At 38.3% G+C, this 20,611-nt stretch overlaps 1 protein-coding gene across 1 annotated transcript in view; it reads left to right on the top strand.

The window, feature by feature from the left end:
• Positions 1-20,611, top strand: part of rnf17 (ring finger protein 17) — a 315,372-nt gene that overhangs the window by 47,151 nt on the left and 247,610 nt on the right. Inside the window, exon 7 of the mRNA XM_039746236.1 lies at positions 11,406-11,489. Within this exon, the coding sequence (XP_039602170.1) occupies positions 11,406-11,489 (84 nt within the window). The remainder of the gene's footprint in view (positions 1-11,405; positions 11,490-20,611) is intronic.

The following is a 20,611-nucleotide window of genomic DNA, read 5'->3' on the forward strand; positions in this document are numbered from 1 at the left end:
CCAAAATGTTGTGGAGATGGTTACTGTTATTGTCAAGGATGGCCTGTACCTTATTCTACCTACACCTTTCCATCACAATTCCCACTGAGTCCACAACACAGTCCTGCCAGCACCTAGACATCCGCCTTTACCAGCTTGTCCAGCCTCTTACTGTTTTTATCTGTCAAACTGCCTCCCCACCAAACGACTACAAAAAAGAGGACTCTTGCAACAAGTTGTCTGATAGAATAAAAATTGCATTTAGGTTCACATATTAAATGATCTCAGTCTTCTAAGAAAAATGAGCCTCTTTTGCTCCATCCTGTAGAGTACGTCTGTGTTCACAGACCAGTCTGCCATTAAGGTGGACACCTAAATATTTATAAGTCTGCACCACCTCCGTGTCCTCCCCTTGGATGTTGACAGGCTGTAGTTGGGGCTTAGACCTGTGGAAGTCCACAATCATTTCCTTGGTCTTCATTGTGTTCAGAACCATGGAGTTGTTGCTGCAGTCACCAAAAGCTCCAATCAAATCCTTATATTCCCCTTCCTGCACATTCTTTATACACACCACAGTTACTGTATCATCAGAGTACTTCTGAATGTAGCAGAAATCCAACTTATATTTAAAGCCTGCTGTGTATAATATTAAAAGGAATATGGCCAGAAAAGTCCTTTGTGGGCACCCAGTGTTGCTCACTACCGTCCCAAAAACACAATTCTCCAGTTTTCAAGCAATGAAAGAATTATGGACATTATCTTTTTGGTTACCGGGAGAGCACAATGCTTTTTGCAATCATGAATGTGTTGTCAGAATAATGTATAAGCTAATATTTTCTCAAAGTACAAGGTACATTTTTATGCAGTGGTCTTTATTTATCACTTTAACATATGCTAATTGTACAGACTAGAGGTGTCAAATTAACCAAATAAATAAGGTTTGAACTTTCAAATTACAAAAAAGTAAATATTAGATATATTCAAAGTTAGGTTAACGATTCTGAGTGTTAAATGTATGTTTGTACATACTTTTTTTTTTTATACTTTATAATTATGGGTAATTGCCGCAGTGGCCGCAACAGCAGGGATAAACGTCAACATAAAATATATCTATCTTCAAGAAACAGTTATTTTAACTCTTTCAGGGTGGATGGTGACTTACGTCAGCACAAAGGGTGCTGCATTTCAACACTAATCAACATCTAGGGTCGAGGGTGGTAATCACATGTATTTGTCATCAAAACCCTCTTTTATGTTATACTACGACTCTCTTTGCTTGGTCTAGGCTGCTTGCATTATGTGTTATACTGGTGCCACCGTTTCAGGCGTCTGATTGAACATGGCCGCTGCCGACTGCTGTGTAATATGTATGTGAATTCACATAGTATGGAGGCTCATAAAACACAAGGACGTTTGTCATAAATAAATATTTTATGTTGATTTATGCGTGAAACGTTTGGTTTGTGTGCTTTTCAGAAAAGTATTTTGGAAAAACTATTCACTCAAAAGAGTTAATATAAGAACAGCTGTAACCTATAAAAGGAAAGCATCAACACTTGTCTTTTTTTAGTACTGTAAAGTACTGTAAAGTTCAGTAGTGACTGCTGGTGTGCAAGTCTTAAAATGCTCACCCTTTTGGGCACAAAAGCACTATCCCCTCATCCTGTCCTCCTTACTATAGGGTTGCCCTGCGTTCATTCCTTACAGCTGTCCTTGCAGCAGCAAGACACGTCACAATACATTTATAGTGCAGGATACAAGGTGAGTGCTACAAATGTGAACCACATAGCATTTATTTATATATAGCAAAATACCCACGCTTCGCAGCGGAGAAGTAGTGTGTTAAAGAAGCAATGAAAAAGAAAAGGAAACATTTTGAAAATAACGTAACATGATTGTCAATGTAATTGTTTTGTCACTGTTGTGAGTGATGAGTGTTGCTGTCATATATATATATATATATATTTACACACTCACACATAAACATATATATACATATCTATACATATACACATATATATACACACACACATATATACATACATATATATCTACTTATATACATATACATACATACATACATACACACACATATATAAACATATATATACATATACTGTACATACATATCTACATATATATACACACACAGCTATTTCGTATCAGTGCAATACGCTGCTTGTTAAAACGGATAACTCCCGCTCTTACGTGCAAGTCTGCGTGGATATTATGAACTATCGTATTTGTTCAAGTTCTATTTAAATTTTAAATAGAAGGAATTTTTATTTAGTCGACAGAAATATCTTTGGTAGGAATGGTAAAAACAGACAGGAATATTATTCGTGAATAAATCAACTCAAACCTTAAACAACTTATAATATTTTGCTCTCCATAAAAATATATCCTGTCTAAATTATACAAGTTAGAAATAAAGTAAACGTTAAAAGAACAAACATTCAAATTTCTTTACTCTTCTGTAATTTTATATAAAAAATAAACTTAGATTTTAAATATCCCAAAAGATTTTGGTCTCCATAAAAATATATCCTGTCAAAATTATACAAATTCAAATATGAACATGCTGCATAACAAAACCTGGAAATATAAATAAAATGTGTTCCTTTCAGCAATAACAAATCAAATCATTCAGTTTTCTTTGCTCATATGTCATTTTAGAGCTGGACGCCTGGCATCTTTTTTTGGCAACAAGTTTATGTTTGGTGTGAGGTTCTGTGTTGTGGAGATTCTCAGGATGGATTGCAGGTGCTCATCAGTGAGGCGACTCCTGTGTGCTGTTTTGTTAGTCTAAATTAGAACTAAATTAAACTAAATTAGAAACGCCAGTGGCAGCCTGTCTATGAACTTAATTTAAAGTTTAGGTTTACATCGTGCTTTGTTTCCGAAGTAGCAGAACTCATGAATATGGTTGTATATGTCACTCGCTCGCTTCTTATTGTTTCGCTGCCTTCTCAATTATATAATGCATGTTTTCTTCAACGCTTTTTGGGCCTCTTCCTGGCTTTCTACGTACTGCGTGATTGCGTGGAAGGCGTGATGTCACACGAAACTCCGCCCCCATGGGTTTCAAGCTCATCTCCATTACAGTAAATGGAGAAAAACAGCTTCCAGTTATGACCATTACACGTAGAATTTCGATATGAAACCTGCCCAACTTTTGTAAGGAAGCTGTAAGGAAAAACCCTACCAAATTTCAGCCTTCTACCTACACGGGAAGTTGGAGAATTAGTGATGAGTCAGTCAGTCAGTGAAGGCTTTGCCGTTTATTAGTATAGATTTATTTATAAATATGTGAATTTCCCCTTGGGATTAATAAAGTATCTATCTATATATTTATTTATTGTGTGTGTGTGTGCCAGTGGATATGTTACATAGGGATTTCAGCTCCTTGTTGTGGACGCTTTTATGGCTTGATTTCCTGACATGGATGTAGCGGACTGAAAAACCCAGCTAAGATTCAACACTGTTGATATGATTATTTATTTTTTCTGTTGGATTCCCAGGAATGCACCCAGTCTTGGCCCGACTCACACACACTATCTCACAGAGACAAAAAAGCCACCGGTAATGAAACAGAAATTAAAGAATGTATTAAACAGTAATAAATGAAACTACAATGATCCCACCCCAGTTCCCTTCTGGCAATTATACAATAAACATAAATTAAGCAACTACAAATTACTAACAAAACCACACACTGTGAAGTCCATGAAAACAGCAACTTATGAAATGAAATGATGGAGATAGTCCAGAGATCAGCACGCTGTATGTAAATGTAAAGATAGTTCTACCGGTATTTTCTGATGAGATGATGACGTGAATGGGATCAGGAGCACTCCAAAACACCCAAAACAGGAGATGATCCAGGACAAATCAAGAATCCACAGGTAGCAAAATAGGAAGGCAAACAAACAGGCAACTCCAGACACGAAACACACAAGACTTTTTTTTCTGTAGAGCTGGCTTCCTTTTAAATCTCACGCTGCCTCCTTGTCCCCAGCAACCCCTGCACCCTCAGCAGATGACCAATCAGAAGTTTCATTCCCCAGTAGTGCCACAAGGATTAGGTGCAGTCTGGATCAGTTTGAAGTAAAAGAGTTGGCAAAAGACAGGCAGGTCAAATGTGGACTTGTTTTGGAGTTTTCCAATGGCCAGCGGCAGAATAAAAGCTAGTCTGGCAATTTTTCACTCACCTGGATAAGCGACATCACAGTATCATTTATGGGTCCACACAGTCTACAGTCACAATCTACCATTTTCTCTTTTATAGATGCAGCAATATTTTAATAAAGTTGGCCTGGACATTTCCAATTACATCTCATTGTTTTTAGCTTTATATGTTAAACCTACACCCATGTAAGATAGATACTAACTGTCGGACTTGGCATGTTGGCTGGCATGAAGTAAGGATTTTAAAGGAAAATCAAAATGATGCATTTTTTCCATTTGCATTGATGAGATGGTCTTATTAATCAACAGTCTGGGATCTCTGGTTTAAGAGTTAATAGGACAGAATCAGATGCCAAATGATTCTTTTAGATGACTGGAGAAGCATTTTGAAAAATTGCTCCAAGTACACTTGTGGATGGGTGCATAGTGGGTGTTTAGGCAATGTAAACCGGTGTTGCGATATAACAAAACTCCATATCATAACAGAATAAACGGTTTTCGGTATGAACTGGTATCCCGCCCAGCACTAATATATATATATATCTATATATATATATCTATATATATATATATATATATATATATATATATATATATCTATATCTATATCTATATATATCTATATATCTATATATATCTATATCTATATATATATCTATATATATATATATATATCTATATATATATCTATACTAATAAAAGGCAAAGCACTCACTCACTGACTCATCACTAATTCTCCAACTTCCCGTGTGGGTGGAAGGCTGAAATTTGGCATATTCATTCCTTACAGCTTCCTTACAAAGTTGGGCGGGTTTCATTTCGAAATTCTACGCGTAATGGTCATAACTGGAAGCTGTTTTTCTCCATTTACTGTAATGGAGATGAGCTTGAACGCCGGGGCGGAGTTTCGTGTGACATCATCATGCCTCCCACGTAATCACGCAGTACATAGAAAACCAGGAAGACCTCCAAAAGCGCTGAAGAAAACATGCATTATATAATTGAGAAGGCAGCGAAACAATAAGAAGCGAGCGAGTGACATATACAACCATATTCATGAGTTCTGCTACTTCGGAAACAAAGCACGATGTAAACCTAGACTTTAAATTAAGTTCATAGACAGGCTGCCGCTGGCTTTTGTAATTTAGTGCCTGCCCATATAAGGCCGTCCGTCAGCGGCAATCCAAATGCAAACTCCCACTAAATATTCACGGGTGAAGGACTGTGCTTATGCAGAGGAAGATGAGATGGTCAGGGTGGTGTTTGGCACAAACTCAGCGAAACTGCGAGAGAAAGTTTTAAGTGCCAGGACTAAGGTAACATTAAATACAGCCACGGACATAGCACGAGATGGCACCAGCACAGCTGGGAACCTTCGATGCATGTACACCGGCGGCTCACGTGAACTGGCGCAGTGCACAGATAAAAGCAACAGTTCCAAAGAGCTGAACAAAACTAAATTACACAATTGAAAAGGCAGCAAAAAATATGAAGCGTCTGATACATACAAGCATATTCATAAATCCAGCTACTGCGGAAACAAAGCACACGGTGGAAAAGTCAATGTCCCGCTAAAGGAAGACAGTGTAAAAAAAAAACCCTGTGCATGCAGTGTGTCAGGTCTCAGATAAAGAAGACGAGCTGTTTATTGATGCAGTAAGAAACGAATCGATGAATAAAAGCTGTCATCTTTACAACGATTGACAAACACGGAATGTAACTTGAACACAACACATCCTACAAATACGAACCTGATTGAAAGAAATAATGATAATCAAATCCTTGATGACAGTAACACTCACAAAACAAATACTGTATATTGACAGTCATGTTACGTTATTTTTAAAATGTTCCCTTTTCTTTTTCATAGGTTTCATTTTCATAACACACTACTTCTCCGATGCGATACGCGGGTATATATATATATATATATATATATATGTATACTGTATATATATCCCGATCTACATACTCGAATAATGGATACTTTATTCGCCATCAATGATTGTTTTGGTAAAGCCATACTCAGTGTAATCCTCCTTCCATTTTATAATTTTTCCGCCACTAGCCATGATTAAATGAGCGGTAAAAAGTAAGAGCAAAGCGAGGGTGACTTATTTAGGCAGGCATATATATGACAGCAACACTCATGACAATGTCAATCATGTTACGTTATTATTAAAATGTTTCCTTTTCTTTTTCATTACTTCTTTAACACACTACTTCTCCGCTGCGAGGCGCGGGTATTTTGCTATATATATATATATATATATATATATATATATGAATGACCTCCAAAGAGCGCTGAGACTTTAGATATCGTGAAGCGTGTCTGGAAAAACTGGGGTCTCCTGCCCAGCAGCCAGCGCGCGTGCATAGCTGTTCCGGCCTTTGAGACGCTGACTGTGCTTCTGCCTTCAGTCAAAGTGAGCACTTATAATTTTTTTCATCCTCCCCCTGAGCTATAGCCCAGACAAGTGCAAACACGGGACCCCTTTTCTACACCGCGGCAAACTAATATTAAGGCGATTTGCATGCACTTTTGCACGTATACGATTATGAGGTCGTCAGCTCGGATTATGAAGACACGCACACGAGTGGAGGACTGACCGTGCCATCACAACCGATTAATGGCGGGGACGTCTCACCAGTCTACACAAGACCCACCGCGACTGTCCCCAAAAGGCAATCATAACGTCAGTGAACACATCTCTCTATACTATATAAAAGAAAAAGGCAACTTTCCTTTCTTTACACCTTTTTTCCTTTTATCCCAAACCAAAGCCTTTCTCTCTTAACACTGCAGAGGACACAAAAATAATTTTCTTTAAATGCCGGTAAGGCACATTACCAGAGGCACAAATTTGAGCGTTCACATAGAAAATGTAATTTCTATACCACAGCCGTCGTGTAGCGCCTTTCAAAAGGGATCTACTACCGAGAGATGATCCATATACATTTTAGCTGCTGTTAGTACTACTTACCTGTTGTGTTACACAGTCTTTAAAATGTAGTTTACCCGCAACCACTCCAGTAGTGCTCAATGTACCTGTACTTCTTAAAACGTTAATGTTTTACTGTTTAATAACTTATACACTATATTTTATAATTTTTCCCTTGCACTCAGTGACCAAAGCTATACACACACATATAGACACATACAAACAAGTATATATGTATATATATATATATATATATATATATATATATATATATATATATATATATGTATGTATATATATATATATATGTATATATATATATATGTATATATATATATATATATATATATATGTATATGTATATGTATATATATGTATATGTATATATATGTATATGTATATATGTATTTATATGTATATGTATATATGTATATATATATGTATATGTATATGTATATATATGTATATGTATATGTATATATGTATATGTATATATATATATATGTATATGTATATATATATATGTGTGTGTGTGTGTACAGTACAGGCCAAAAGTTTGGACACACCTCCTCATTCAATGTGTTTTCTTTATTTTCATGACCATTTACATTGGTAGATTCTCACTGAAGGCATCAAAACTACTTGGTCATATAGCCCTTACACAGCCTGGAGGTGTGTGTGGGATCATTGTCCTGTTGAAAAATAAATGATCGTCCAACTAACCTAACTTCTGCACAACACAACTGCTTGTCCCAACCCCATTGATAAAGCAAGACATTCCACTAAATAAGTAGGGATGCACCGATACCACTTTTTTGGAAAACGAGTACGAGTACTTGCATTTCATTACTCGCTGATACCGAGTACTTAATAAAAGCATAATTTAAATTTACAGGTAACAGCTTTAATCATATAATTTAACAAAAAAAACAAGGGACTAGTTTGGAATTAAGAACATTTATTTAAAATGAAAAGAATGTTGTATGCAACATATTACAGAATAAATAATTATAAAAACAAATTTAAATAGTGAGAGTGCAACTCAAGTATTTTTTTCAGTTTGTTGTAAACTCTGCCGCTTTGGACAACACAAGGGGAATTAATAAACATCTTTGTTATTTAGTGCGCAATATTTGAATAAACTAACAACATCCACTAACATAGGACTGTGGCAGTCAGTGCAACTGAGGTAGGTATTAACATCAAGTCTAAGACGACTCACTTAATGGAGCCTATTTAGAAAAAGTGAGTGGCTGTTTTCTTAAAAAAGTAGCTTTTCTGCATTATCAGCAGTCAACCTGTTTCTGTTTTCATCTATAATGTGTGACACTGTCACTTTCCACACTGCTACATGGGGTTGAGAGGTATTTCTGGGCCATTTTAGCCAAAGTGGGGAACCTGATTTTGTTGACACCCCAGTACTTCAGAGGACTGTCTTCACGGTGCTTGGGGCCTCTCCGAGGTATGTGTCGAGCTCAATGGCAGCACCTGCTGCCAGCGGCTGTGCTGCCTGGGGCTGCTCCTTAGCGATTTCTTCAAATACAGTCTCCAGACTGCTGCTAGTGCTGGCCTGGGCCTTGAGGAACAGTTTAGCAGGAGGTTCTGCAGCTTCTGACCGACTCCCCTCTGCCTCAGCTCTGGACATCATCTGTAGCTCCTGCTTCAGGTGCAGCTTGGCCTCCGGAGCAGTGTTGTTGGAGAAGAAGCAATCTTTATCCCTGAACAAAATTCATGAATGTATTAATATGTGGAAAAATAGGACTGATTTTAGTTTCCCCTCAACCACTGTCACAAATGCCAGCCATTTGGCTTTTTGGTAGTAATAAGGGAAATATATTTCATATTATATATATTGCATACATTTTTATTTGTGTATTTTAGTTACAAAAATATAATTCAGATGGAAATTAATCTTAAATTTACTACTGTAGTTTATCATTGAATACCTATAGCACACAGACTTTACCTTGGGTCAAGTATGCTGGAGATGAAGTACAGTTGGTTTATCTCAACGTCACTGAAGTGCTTCTTGACAGCTGCCAGTAAGGTTGCTTTCATTGTCTTGACGCCGTGGTCCTCGTCTGTTTCTCTTGTTTAGAAGTCTTACTAGCACAGTCACAGCTGGGATGACATCAGAGGCTAGTGCGTCATAGCTGCTCACTTTTTTAGTTAGTTCCTCAAAGGGGACGAGGATGGCAACAGTCTTTTCCATAAGAGCCCATTGGTGAGCGGTGAGATAGTCAGGGAGTTCATGCTCGGACACAAACACCCCCAGCACTCGCTTTTGCTCAATGAGGGACTGGAGCATGTAATACGTGCTATTCCAGCGCGTCTGTACGTCCTGCTGCAGTCTCTTTATTGGCTGGTTGAGCTGTCCCTGAATGTCCTTGAGACGGGAGTAGGCTAAGGCGGAATGTTTAAAATGCCCAACTATTTTCCGCCCCACTGCTATAGCATCAGCTATGCTCCTCTGTGCTAATAAGCCCTCGTGAACAGCCAGTTGGAGCGTGTGCGCGTCATGTTTTTGGCATTGTCACGAAGCGCAACATGTACTGATGTTTTAGGTATACCCCATGTCTGGAGCATTTCCTCAGACACATGTGCTATAGCCTGGCTGGTGTGCGAGCCGCGGAATTATTTTGCATGTAATATGGCTCGTTGCGGCCCGAAACTCTCGTCTATCCACTGGGAGGTTAGGCTAATTAGCGACACTGGGCTAACTCTGCTTGTCCAAATATCCGTGGTGAAACTAAACGCAGAGGAGGCTTGCAGTAGGCTGTTGATATGTTTTTTCACGGAGTCGTGTAGTTTAGGCAGTTCCGTGTCAGTCATGTAGCGGCTTGGGACATCATATCTGGGCTCCAGAACATGGAGGAGACGCAGGAATCCCACATTTTCTACCTCCGAGTGGCTGGTCACTCAATGCAATGTACTCGATAATTGCCTGTGTTATTTTCACAGCACGTGGATTGTCTCTGGACATTTTCTCTCACATTGCAAGAGTTTGCTGCAGCGTGGGTTGTGTTGGTTTAGAAGCGTGGGTAAACTCTTTGTACTTGTTGTTGTGTTAGGATTTTAGGTGCTAGATTAAATTACTTGTGTTAAATGCGCTACCTTTTGAGCCGCCTCTGGACAATTTTGCTGAGCACAATTTGCAGTCCGCCTCTGTTTTGTCGTCTTCATTCACTTTGAAATAGTTCCACATGGCTGACATGTCTCGCCTCGCCTTCTCCCCGGTCTGAGCTGCAGCTTGGGCCTGGGGGCGGGCACTCGGTGCCTGTGATTAACCCCTTACACGCCGCTCAAACATAGACATTTCTCAGACCGTGGTATCGGTCCCCGGTATCGGGGGACTTTTAACGAGTACTTTAGAAAAGTATCGGTGCATCCCTATAAATAACCCTGATAAGGCACACCTGTGAAGTGAAAACCATTTCAGGTGACTACCTGTTGAAGCTCATCGAGGGAATGCCACGCGTGTGCAAAGCAGTAATCAGAGCAAAGGGTGTCTATTTTGAAGAAACTAGAATATAAAACATGTTTTCAGTTATTTCACCTTTTTTTGTTAAGTACATAACTCCACATGTGTTCATTCATAGTTTTGATGCCTTCAGTGAGAATCTACCAATGTAAATGGTCATGAAAATAAAGAAAACATATTGAATGAGGAGGTGTGTCCACATTTTTGGCCTGTAGTGTATGTGTGTATATATATATATATATATATATATATATATATATATATATATATATATATATATATATATATATATATATATATATATATAAAATATATATACACACGTGCATATATATGCAGTTTCATCTTAACCATAATATTTATGTATTGTTTAGTTCAGAAATACACTTTGATCTTTTAATATATTTAAAATCTATTATTTTGATCATTTTAAGTCTTCTTAAAAATTATATTGTCTACTTAAAATAATAACTTGCAATACTTTGTGATATATTCTTCTTTTAATTACGTTTTATTTAAAGAACTATCTGAACATATTTTTCAAATACCCTTTATATTTTATATAAATAAATAACAGGTTAAATGATTTAAATTATTTCTATTCCTGTAATTTGCTTGTGGTGTTCTTTTTAATCAGTAAAATTTTAAAAAGTATCTTTTCATAAAGAAAGCATTAAATACATAGCAAAAAGTATGGGTAGTTTTCTTGCATTTTTATAATTCAGTATTTACCTCCGTTTTCTATATGTTCTATTATTTTTTTAATGTTTACAGTAATAGCAGACAAGACTTGAAACATTTTATTTTCTTTGCAGATATTTCCCCTGTATTCAGATGCAGACGAAAAATGAAACCATTCAATAAAATGAATCTCTCTTCTTCTCACTCTTCCAAAAAAGGTAACTTTTTATTTTTTTAGGCATAGTTCTTCATACAGTTAAATGTAATTCTTAATTTTTTAATCATAATCCTACAAGTAGATAGATAGATAGATAGATAGATAGATACTTTATTAATCCCAAGGGGAAATTCACATAGACTGTCCAGGATTACTACCGAGTGACCGATTTTACCTGAATCTGCTGAGGACTTAAGAAGTTTCAGTTTTCACATTCCATTAGTTTTTTACTACTCTGCAGGTTTACATTTTCAAAGGATTTCTGCAGAACCTAACATAAAAGCTTTAAAAAACGAATTCTGGTTTTTATGGTATTAATTAGTCAATTAATCATTTGGTTGTTTTGTTTTCATTTTTTAAGTTTGTTGTTACTGTGACACCCCGTCACTATGCTTTAAAATGAGAGTCAAAATTTCAGCGTGTATAAATTGTTATAATCTAATGTTTGACTTAATGTCCTGACATCCTTGCATGTGCCCATGAACATCTAATGCATTTTTTTCCTCCCCCTCCTCCACATAGATTGTTTTCAACCTGTAGTGATTGTCACATGCTAAACGAACGCTAGCTGCAGTTAAACCTTACAGAATGTGTTTAAAGAAAGTGACCAGACTGCCAAAGGCAAAGCCCATGCTTGAATCACTACACAACTGTTTATTTTTTTGCAGATGCCACAGTATAGCCAGAGCCTCTGTTAAACTATTTTAGTAAATGTTGCAACGGAGAGTAGAGGGTGCTTTCACACCTTCTGTTGCTCACATGCTAGAAACTTCTGCTGTAATGGATTGAAATCTTAACTGCCACATCAAATACAAAGTTCATTTCACTACAATAACATATCAGATGGAGCAACATAATTATGCCGCTGAGGGAGACACTTCTCTGCCAGAGGAGCTGAATATCATCTTTGCCCGTTTTGAGGCGACACCAACAGCAGTTCCTTCACAGCCGCCTGTTCACAACAGCAACACACTAACGGTGGAAGGGTGTGAGGTGAGGTGGGTGATGAGGAAGGTAAACCTTAGGAAGGCTCCAGAGCCCGACAGGGTGGCTGGACAGGTGCTGAAAGAGTGTATGGATCAACTGGCCAGAATCTTCACTAGTATTTTCAACCATTCCTTGTACCAGGCCACTGTCCCATCCTGTCTTACGTCCTCAATCATTGTTCCGTTGCCGAAAAAATCCATCATGAACAGTCTGAATCACTTCCGCTCAGTGGCACTCACATCTGTCATTAGGAAGTGCTTTAAGAAACTGGTGCGGAGTTATGTCATTGACGGTCTGCCAGTAGACCTGGACCCATTTCAATTTGCTTATAAAGCAAAGAGATCCACGGATGACGCTGTGGCTACAGCCTTTCATGGTGCTCTGACCCACCTGGAGCAACCAGGGGAGTTACGTCAGAGTGCTGTTTGTGGACTTAAGCTCTACGTTTAACATCATCCTCCCACAACAACTGGTGTCCAAAACTGGCAGATCTGGGACTTGCATCTCTCACCTGCAGTTGGATATGGGACTTCCTGTCTGGTCTACTTCTCTGTGCCAGGCAGCTCCTGTTTAAGTGATTTCTTGATTGAAACAAGTGTGGCAGTAATCAGGCCTGGGGGTGGCTACGGAAATTGAACTCAGGTGTGATACACCACAGTTAGGTTATTTTTTAACAAGGGGCAATTACTTTTCACACAGGGCCATGTAGGTTTGGATTTTTTTTCTCCCTAAATAATAAAAACCATCATTTAAAAACTAAAAACTATTTGACTAATGGTTAAATGTGTTTGATGATCAGAAACATTTTGTGTGACAAACATGCAAAAGAATAAGAAATCAGGAAGGGGGCAAATAGTTTTTCACACCACTGTACAGGGATCTTTTGTAACTTTTAAATGCTTTGTTAACTGGCACTTCAGGTAAGGTTCTTCAGAGAATAGTGCTTCAGAAGACTGCTTCAGGGCTGCTATTTACCGTTGGAGCGCCTCCTAGAACAGGGGTTGGCAAACTTTTTTAGCCGTTGCCCCAAAATGTATTTGGTTTTTCTAACATTACCCCTGGGATTTGAAAGGGAAAAAATCTAAATCTGTTCAAAATTCAAATATTTTATTGCACCAATATGAAATATTAAAGGATAAATAATGTAAATAAATTAAATATAAAAAACTCTCTGCTAAAGTGAAAATAAACAAAATATTTCATAAGTAACAAAATACAAAAAACAAGGAAGTGAACAAAATGCAATTCACACACATTTTGAGAAATTATATTGTTTCATTTCTGAAACAAAGAGGTCAAAATTGGGAATTTTGGAGGTAAGCGCGATTTGAATATCGTTTTCACAATTCAGCTGATTTCTTTGCTTGCTTTAATATTCATTAATGTGGAAAACCCTTGTTCGCAAAGATGAGTTGTTGCGATAGGCAACCACATTTTGACCGCCTCTTCATGTGCGATATTGAAAGCTTTTGCAGCAGTTGTCATCCAAAAAGATGACAGACTGGTTTTATTCTCAAATTCAGGTTCTTCTGGTATTTCAGCTATTTCACATTTAAAGGGATCAACAACCCAAATGATAGTACTTAATCAAAATCAGTAAAATAATTTGAGAACCACTCTCTGAGTTTTGTAAAATGTCTTATAACTGTATCTTTGATGTCATCATAAGTAATATTTTCAGAATCTTCCAAAAACAAAGCTAACTTTGCAGCTATCTTGTTCCCTTGTATTTTCTGTCTCCAATATAGAAGCTTTGATCCAAACGCTGATATCTTTTCTCTGGCTGAAATGATGTTGATATTTTTTCCCTGTAGTTCTTTGTTCAGTGCATTCACATGCTCAAAAACGTCTGTTAAATATACAAGATGTCCATCCCACGAGGTGTTTGTGAACTTGTCTGCAAGAATATGCTTTTGATCAGTTCGGAAAATTTAAAGTTCAGTTTTCAAAGCCCACACTCGATTCAAAACATTCCCACGAGAATGCCATCTTACTTCTGTCTGGTAGAGTAGGTCTGTATATTCAGCCTCACTATCTTCACATAATTCACGAAATAGGCGTGTTAAGTGCATGTTGTTTGACAAAATTAACGACCTTAATAACGTCGTGTATGACGATTTCCTTTACATGTTCCAAATGCTTAACAAGAAGTGCTTGGCGACGGATCATACAGTGAGTAATCTCAATTTTTGGATTATTACTTTTTGCCAAAGCCGAAAAACCATTAAGATTACCCAACATAGGTGGAGCTCCATCAACAGTCACTGCAATGCAGTCTTTCTACTTCAGATTAATGCTTGGAGTATTAAAATATTCATTCACCTTATTAATGACATCAGTACCACGCGATCTCAATTCAAGGGGGGAACAAAACAAAAATTCTTCTTCACTTGCATGTGTTCCTTTGCAGCAAATATATACCATTAGCTGTGCATTGTTACTGACATCTGTAGTTTCATCAAGCTGAATAGCAAAATATTTACTCTCTTTTATTGAAGAAATAACTTGTTCCCTCACATTTCTTGCTAAAATAGAAATTCTTTCTTTTACTACTTTTGCAGAGAAGGGCATTGAATTCAGTTTCACGGCCTCTTTCTGACCACACATGATCTCTACCATTTTCAAAGCTGCTGGTTTAATGAATTCCTGACCAATTGTATGTTTCGAGCAATCAACCTGGCTTCTTCAAAACTAGCCTTTGCTGCTGAACGTTGATTGAATGTGCCTCTCAACTTGCTGTCTAGTCTTTGTCTTTTGGCAGACTTTTCTAAAATTACAAAATATTCGTGGGGCTTTGAAGATAGATGTGAATGTAAATTATCTAAGTGCTTCTTTAATTGACTCTTTTTGAAAGATTCTGCAGTGTGTACTTTGAAACATACAACCCACTGTGGTTTTATTATTCCCTTGTCTTCTATTTGTGTGAACCCATAATTGAGGAACTCTTCATGGTGTACTCTCTTCCTATTTGAAGCGATCTGAAAGGTAAAAATCATCCGTGGTTATTTGTTGAGCATACGTCAGTTAAATTAAGGTCTTTTCATTTATTGATAGTTTAACTTTTGTTAATAAAACATTGTTACCTTGCTCATCAAAACTTTAACCACAAATATTACATAGTTGTGCAATATGAGTAGGTTAGAATGGCGTGGATATATCAGCAACACGTCTTACCATATCAGTACTCAAACACTTTGCTACACTCCTGTACGCTGTTCGCGTAGTTACAAAATCAGTCGTCAGAATACGCAAATGTAGCATACTTGTACGCTGGTGCCAAACTGTGATGGATGACTCTACTATGCTAGTTTCAATGATCGTGTAGAAGTTTAAATTGCTAAAATAATGTTTTCACATTTCATTTAATTTTTTATACTGTATATCTATTTATATATATATATATATATATATATATATAAAATTCACTAAGGCAAGACGACCATGGAAAGCACGCTGGAAGGGGCGTGGATTCACTAAGCCGCCGACAAGTTAGACACCTATGGCTCACGCAGGAAGGAGCCACGCCCACCAACTCCAAGACGATTGGATACGACGACAACTCGCAGAGCCACGCCCACCAACTCAGACGCGACGACACAGAAAAAATGTCGTTTATATTCGTCTGTCGTAGAGGCAACATGCAGCTCCGACCCACGCTGACTGTTAATAGAGGCATGTTTCTCGCGAAGATGAATCACCATATGCAGCGTGTAAAACGGTTTGCGAGGGGTATCCCATGGGATCCTTAAAACATTCCTTTACAACTGAGATTAAAACACAATAAGTAAAGTAAGCAGTCTTTAAAAAACGAGTTTTCGGTTACGACGCACGGCCGCGTGCACCCTGGCAAACTGTTTTACACGCTACATACTGCAATTCGCATCCGCGACAAACATGTGTCTTCTTAGATGCTCCTGCACTTTGTACACACCCCCCTCCCACCTCGCTACTACCGTGGTCGGGTGTCCTGGTGGATTATATATAGAAAGGCAGCCAAAACCGCACAGAGCAATGACAAGTCTACGTGAGTCACAGGTGTATCTGGACTGTACAAAGACGACAACGACTCGAGTAACGAGTTGAAGGTGGCCACATGAGCAAGCGGTGCATACTGAATGAGAAATCAACAGACTAGCATGACGGAGGGAGCGGAGTGGATGTCCTTCTCCTCTCCTCCCGTTCCACCCTCCGGGCCACACGGCCGATTGTGTGTTGGTTCGTTCCGAGCATTGGTTAAAACCCGAAGAAGGAAGCAGTCTTTAAAAACCAATAAGCCCTGTGCCTCTGTTTCATTACCGTCTAACCTGCTTCACCAATGCAGGCCCCGAAACAGGGCAGCCTACCGGGTAACCAAAGTCTTTGGGTTCAGGGAGGTGTATGGTTACAAAGCTGAAACTTAAAGGAATTGACGGAAGGGCACCACCAGGTGTGAAGCCTTTCGCATCATTTGACTCAACACAGGAAACCTCACCCGGCCCGAACACGGAGAGGATTGACAGATTGATAGCTCTTCCTCGATTCTGTGGGTGGTGGTGCATGGCAGTTCTTAGTTGGTGGAGCAATTTGGCTGGTTATTTCTGAAAACGAACGAGACTCCCACCTGCCAAATAGTTACACGACCCAACAGTGGTCGGCGTCCAAATTCTTAGACGCACAAGTGGCTTTCAGCCACGTGAGATTGAGCATTAACAGGTCTGTGATGCACTTGTTATGTCCGGTACTGCACGCGCGCTACACTGAATGGATCAACGTGTGTCTACCCGGCGCGGCGAGCCGTGCGTAAGTCGTTGATCCCAATTCGTGATGGAGACTGTGGCTTGCAATTATTCCCCACGAACGAGAAATTCCCAGTACGTGCGGGTCATACGCTAGCACTGATTAAGTCCCTACCCGTTGTAACCCCCTGTTCGTGTGACTTGGTGGATTATATATAAAAAAGCAGCCGGAACCGCAAAGAACAATGATAATTCAACGTGGAAACCGACTGAGGCGGTGTTTGGAAAATTAACAGTCAACGTGACTCACAAGTGCGTGTGGACTGTACACAGACGAAAGCGACTCAGGTAGAGAGTTGGGGGTGGGCACATAAGCGGGCAGTGCGTACTGAACGAGCGCCGTTCAACCCCGTCCTTCGCTTTGACTCCGAGATGATGAGAAATAAGATTCTCTGGTATGATGAGACCAAGATAGAACTTTTTGGCCTTAATTCTAAGCGGTATGTGTGGAGACAACCAGGCACTGCTCATCACTTGTCCAATACAGTCCCCACAGTGAAGCATGGCTGTATTAGCTCAAAAGGGTGCTTCTGCTAAATTCTGAGCAAAGGGTCTGAATACTTAAAACCATGTGATATTTCAGTTTTTCTTTTTTAATAAACCTGCAACAATTTCAAAAATTCTTTTTTTTTCTGTCAATATGGGGTGCTGTGTGTACATTAATGAGGAAAAAAATTAAATGATTTTAGCAAATGGCTGCAATATAACAAAGAGTGAAAAATTGAAGGGGGTCTGAATACTTTCTGTTCCGTATCTGTATTATGTTAAGTGCTTTGTAACACAATTTGTAATCGCTATGAAAGGCGCTATATACAGCTTTTATAAACTGAATGTGGGTTTACAGTGCAGAAATTATTGGGCAATAACATCTACTGTATATTATAATTTCAAGTGTTTGTAATGTAAAGATCTTTTTTAATTCTTTTTTTTTCCCCAAAAGTGTGTTTTAATCTTTCCATTACTTTTACGAATACTATGATGTATTTGTTTATTTATTGGTAACTTACTGATACTCTCAGACAACTGACATAGCCAAATCCTGGACAAGTGCCATGAGCATGGGAAAGGCTCTATATAAATAAAATATACTATTATTAATATTAAGGTGACAGTCTTAACACGTTACCCACTCATTCACATACATGGGGCCAATTATGAATCATAAATCAACTTAACCTGTCTTTATTTTTGTAACAGGAGGTCAAATTTTCCGCAAAGGGAGAACTCCTAAATTCACATGTACAACAGTTAGGTGTGGTAGTAAAACTCAGGTTGCTGGATCTGTAAAGCAGTGAGACTACCCAGCAAGTACCATGCTGCCCAACTGATCAACAAATGAAATCACACATTGGACAAGATCAAAGTTTCTGATTAATATAATCTACACAGCTGTGCCACATGATGACCTGTCATTTTGTGACTTGGTTAATCCAGACCAGGGTCTCTCATAGAGCTGGAGCCTATCTCAGCTAGCATAGGACACAATGGAGGAACAAGCCCTGGGCAGCATGCCAGTCCATCGCTGGGCAAACACAGACACACACAAGGCCCAGTTTAGCATCACCAGTTCACCTAACTTGCCTGTCTTTGCACAGTGGGAGGAAACTGAAGCAAGTGGAGGACACCCACACAAACAAGGGGAGAAGATGCAAATGGCAATCCTGGTCACCTTATTGCGAGGCAGCAGTGCTACAACTATGCTAACATGCCACCCTGTGTCACATGATGTGAAAGCAAAATTCCATAATGTTGTGAAAAATATACAAAGATATGGAGACAATGACAGCTTTATTTCTTTTGCACACCTAATACTGTAGTACTAGAGTGTTGTATCGTGTTAGCCATTATGAATGGGCTGAGAAGTCAAGCAAAATGACCCCTTTCATTGGCTAACTGAGCAGATTTCAATATGCAAGGGCATCTCAAGCCCCTTCTTCAGGCAGATATTATCAATGCAGATATTATCAATACATATCACACATACATTATCATATCACACATACATATGTTACCTAAAGAAGGGGTCTGAGTTGCCTCCAAAGCCTTGCATATTGTAATCTACTCAGCCAATAAAAGGGGTCACTTTGCTTGACTTCTCACTACACACCTATTACTGCAAGTTGAAATAAAGCCATTTATTACTCTACAGTTTATTCTCCACATTAACATTCTAAGAATTAAAATCATTTTATTATAATCACCATACTGTCTCTACTAAAGCCATTTGTTTCATGTTTATAAAAGTTTAGGCTTTGAGAAATTCTCTCCATCATGATTGCCATATTAGAAGGCCTCAATATCAGGCCTTTGTGTTTGCTATTTTTATTATTAAATGTTAAAGGTCTTGCTAAGATGCAATTGTCATTCTATCCAAAAAAACTATATTATTTAAGTAATGCTATATGTTGTTTATATAGTAAAATTATTTTAAAATATAACATTAATGTAAATTATTTTCCTATCATTTCTGTTTATAGAGTGTGTTTACTGTGTAGTCTTGACTTGAGTCTAAATGATTGTATCGCACATGCAGATCTGCTTGTTGTATTTCAGAAGGTTTATGGTGTCATATTGTATTTAAATTATCTAACATGATCAGCAGTGAAATAAGAATGCATAGTAACGTAAATTGTAACCCAAGGTTAAAGTGCAAAACTCAAATAAGCAGCACATTAAAAATTTTTACCTAAATGCTATCAATAATGAGAGTAAAATAAATCAATTGTAATATTATGTAGCTAAGCATAATTATGATATTACAGCAATAACAGAAACCTGATGGGATGAGCAGGACATGGAGGGGCAGACAGACCTGAAGGGGGTGGTGGGGTTGTTACTCATTTTCTCAGACAGAATTTAAACTGAAGGCCTCTTCATTTGGACGATGAGCCCACCTTAGTGAGGTCTTCTGGATTTGTCTGGAAAGCATTCAGAGATGAGGCCTTATTTTAGGAGTGTGTTATAGACCCTAAATGCAGATAGCACTTTAAATTTACTAATATGAGCTAACTAACTAATATAATCAGTGACATTTTAATAAGCCATCAGTGAGGGGGGAGCCTGTCCGCAGTTTGTAATAATCAGATAAAATTGAGGGTGTGCATGTGATTGGACCACTGGGGTCAGGTGACCAGCATATCATTCAATTCTCAGTGTTTTGGAAGAGCGAGGAGAAACAGATGTGGCAGAGCATGAAAGGAATAAACTGGAATAAGCTTTTAGGTGTGAAGACGGAGAGTAAAGAGCAGTGGAGCCGCTTTAAAAACATTTACACAGGACGCAGAACAAGTTCATCACAAAATCTGGAATTAGAAAATAGCAAATACTTTCCTGTTTTAAAAAAAATCTTTGTGTTGTATGG

This window comes from Polypterus senegalus, chromosome 2 (genome assembly GCF_016835505.1).
Source record: "Polypterus senegalus isolate Bchr_013 chromosome 2, ASM1683550v1, whole genome shotgun sequence".
NCBI lineage: Eukaryota > Metazoa > Chordata > Cladistia > Polypteriformes > Polypteridae > Polypterus > Polypterus senegalus.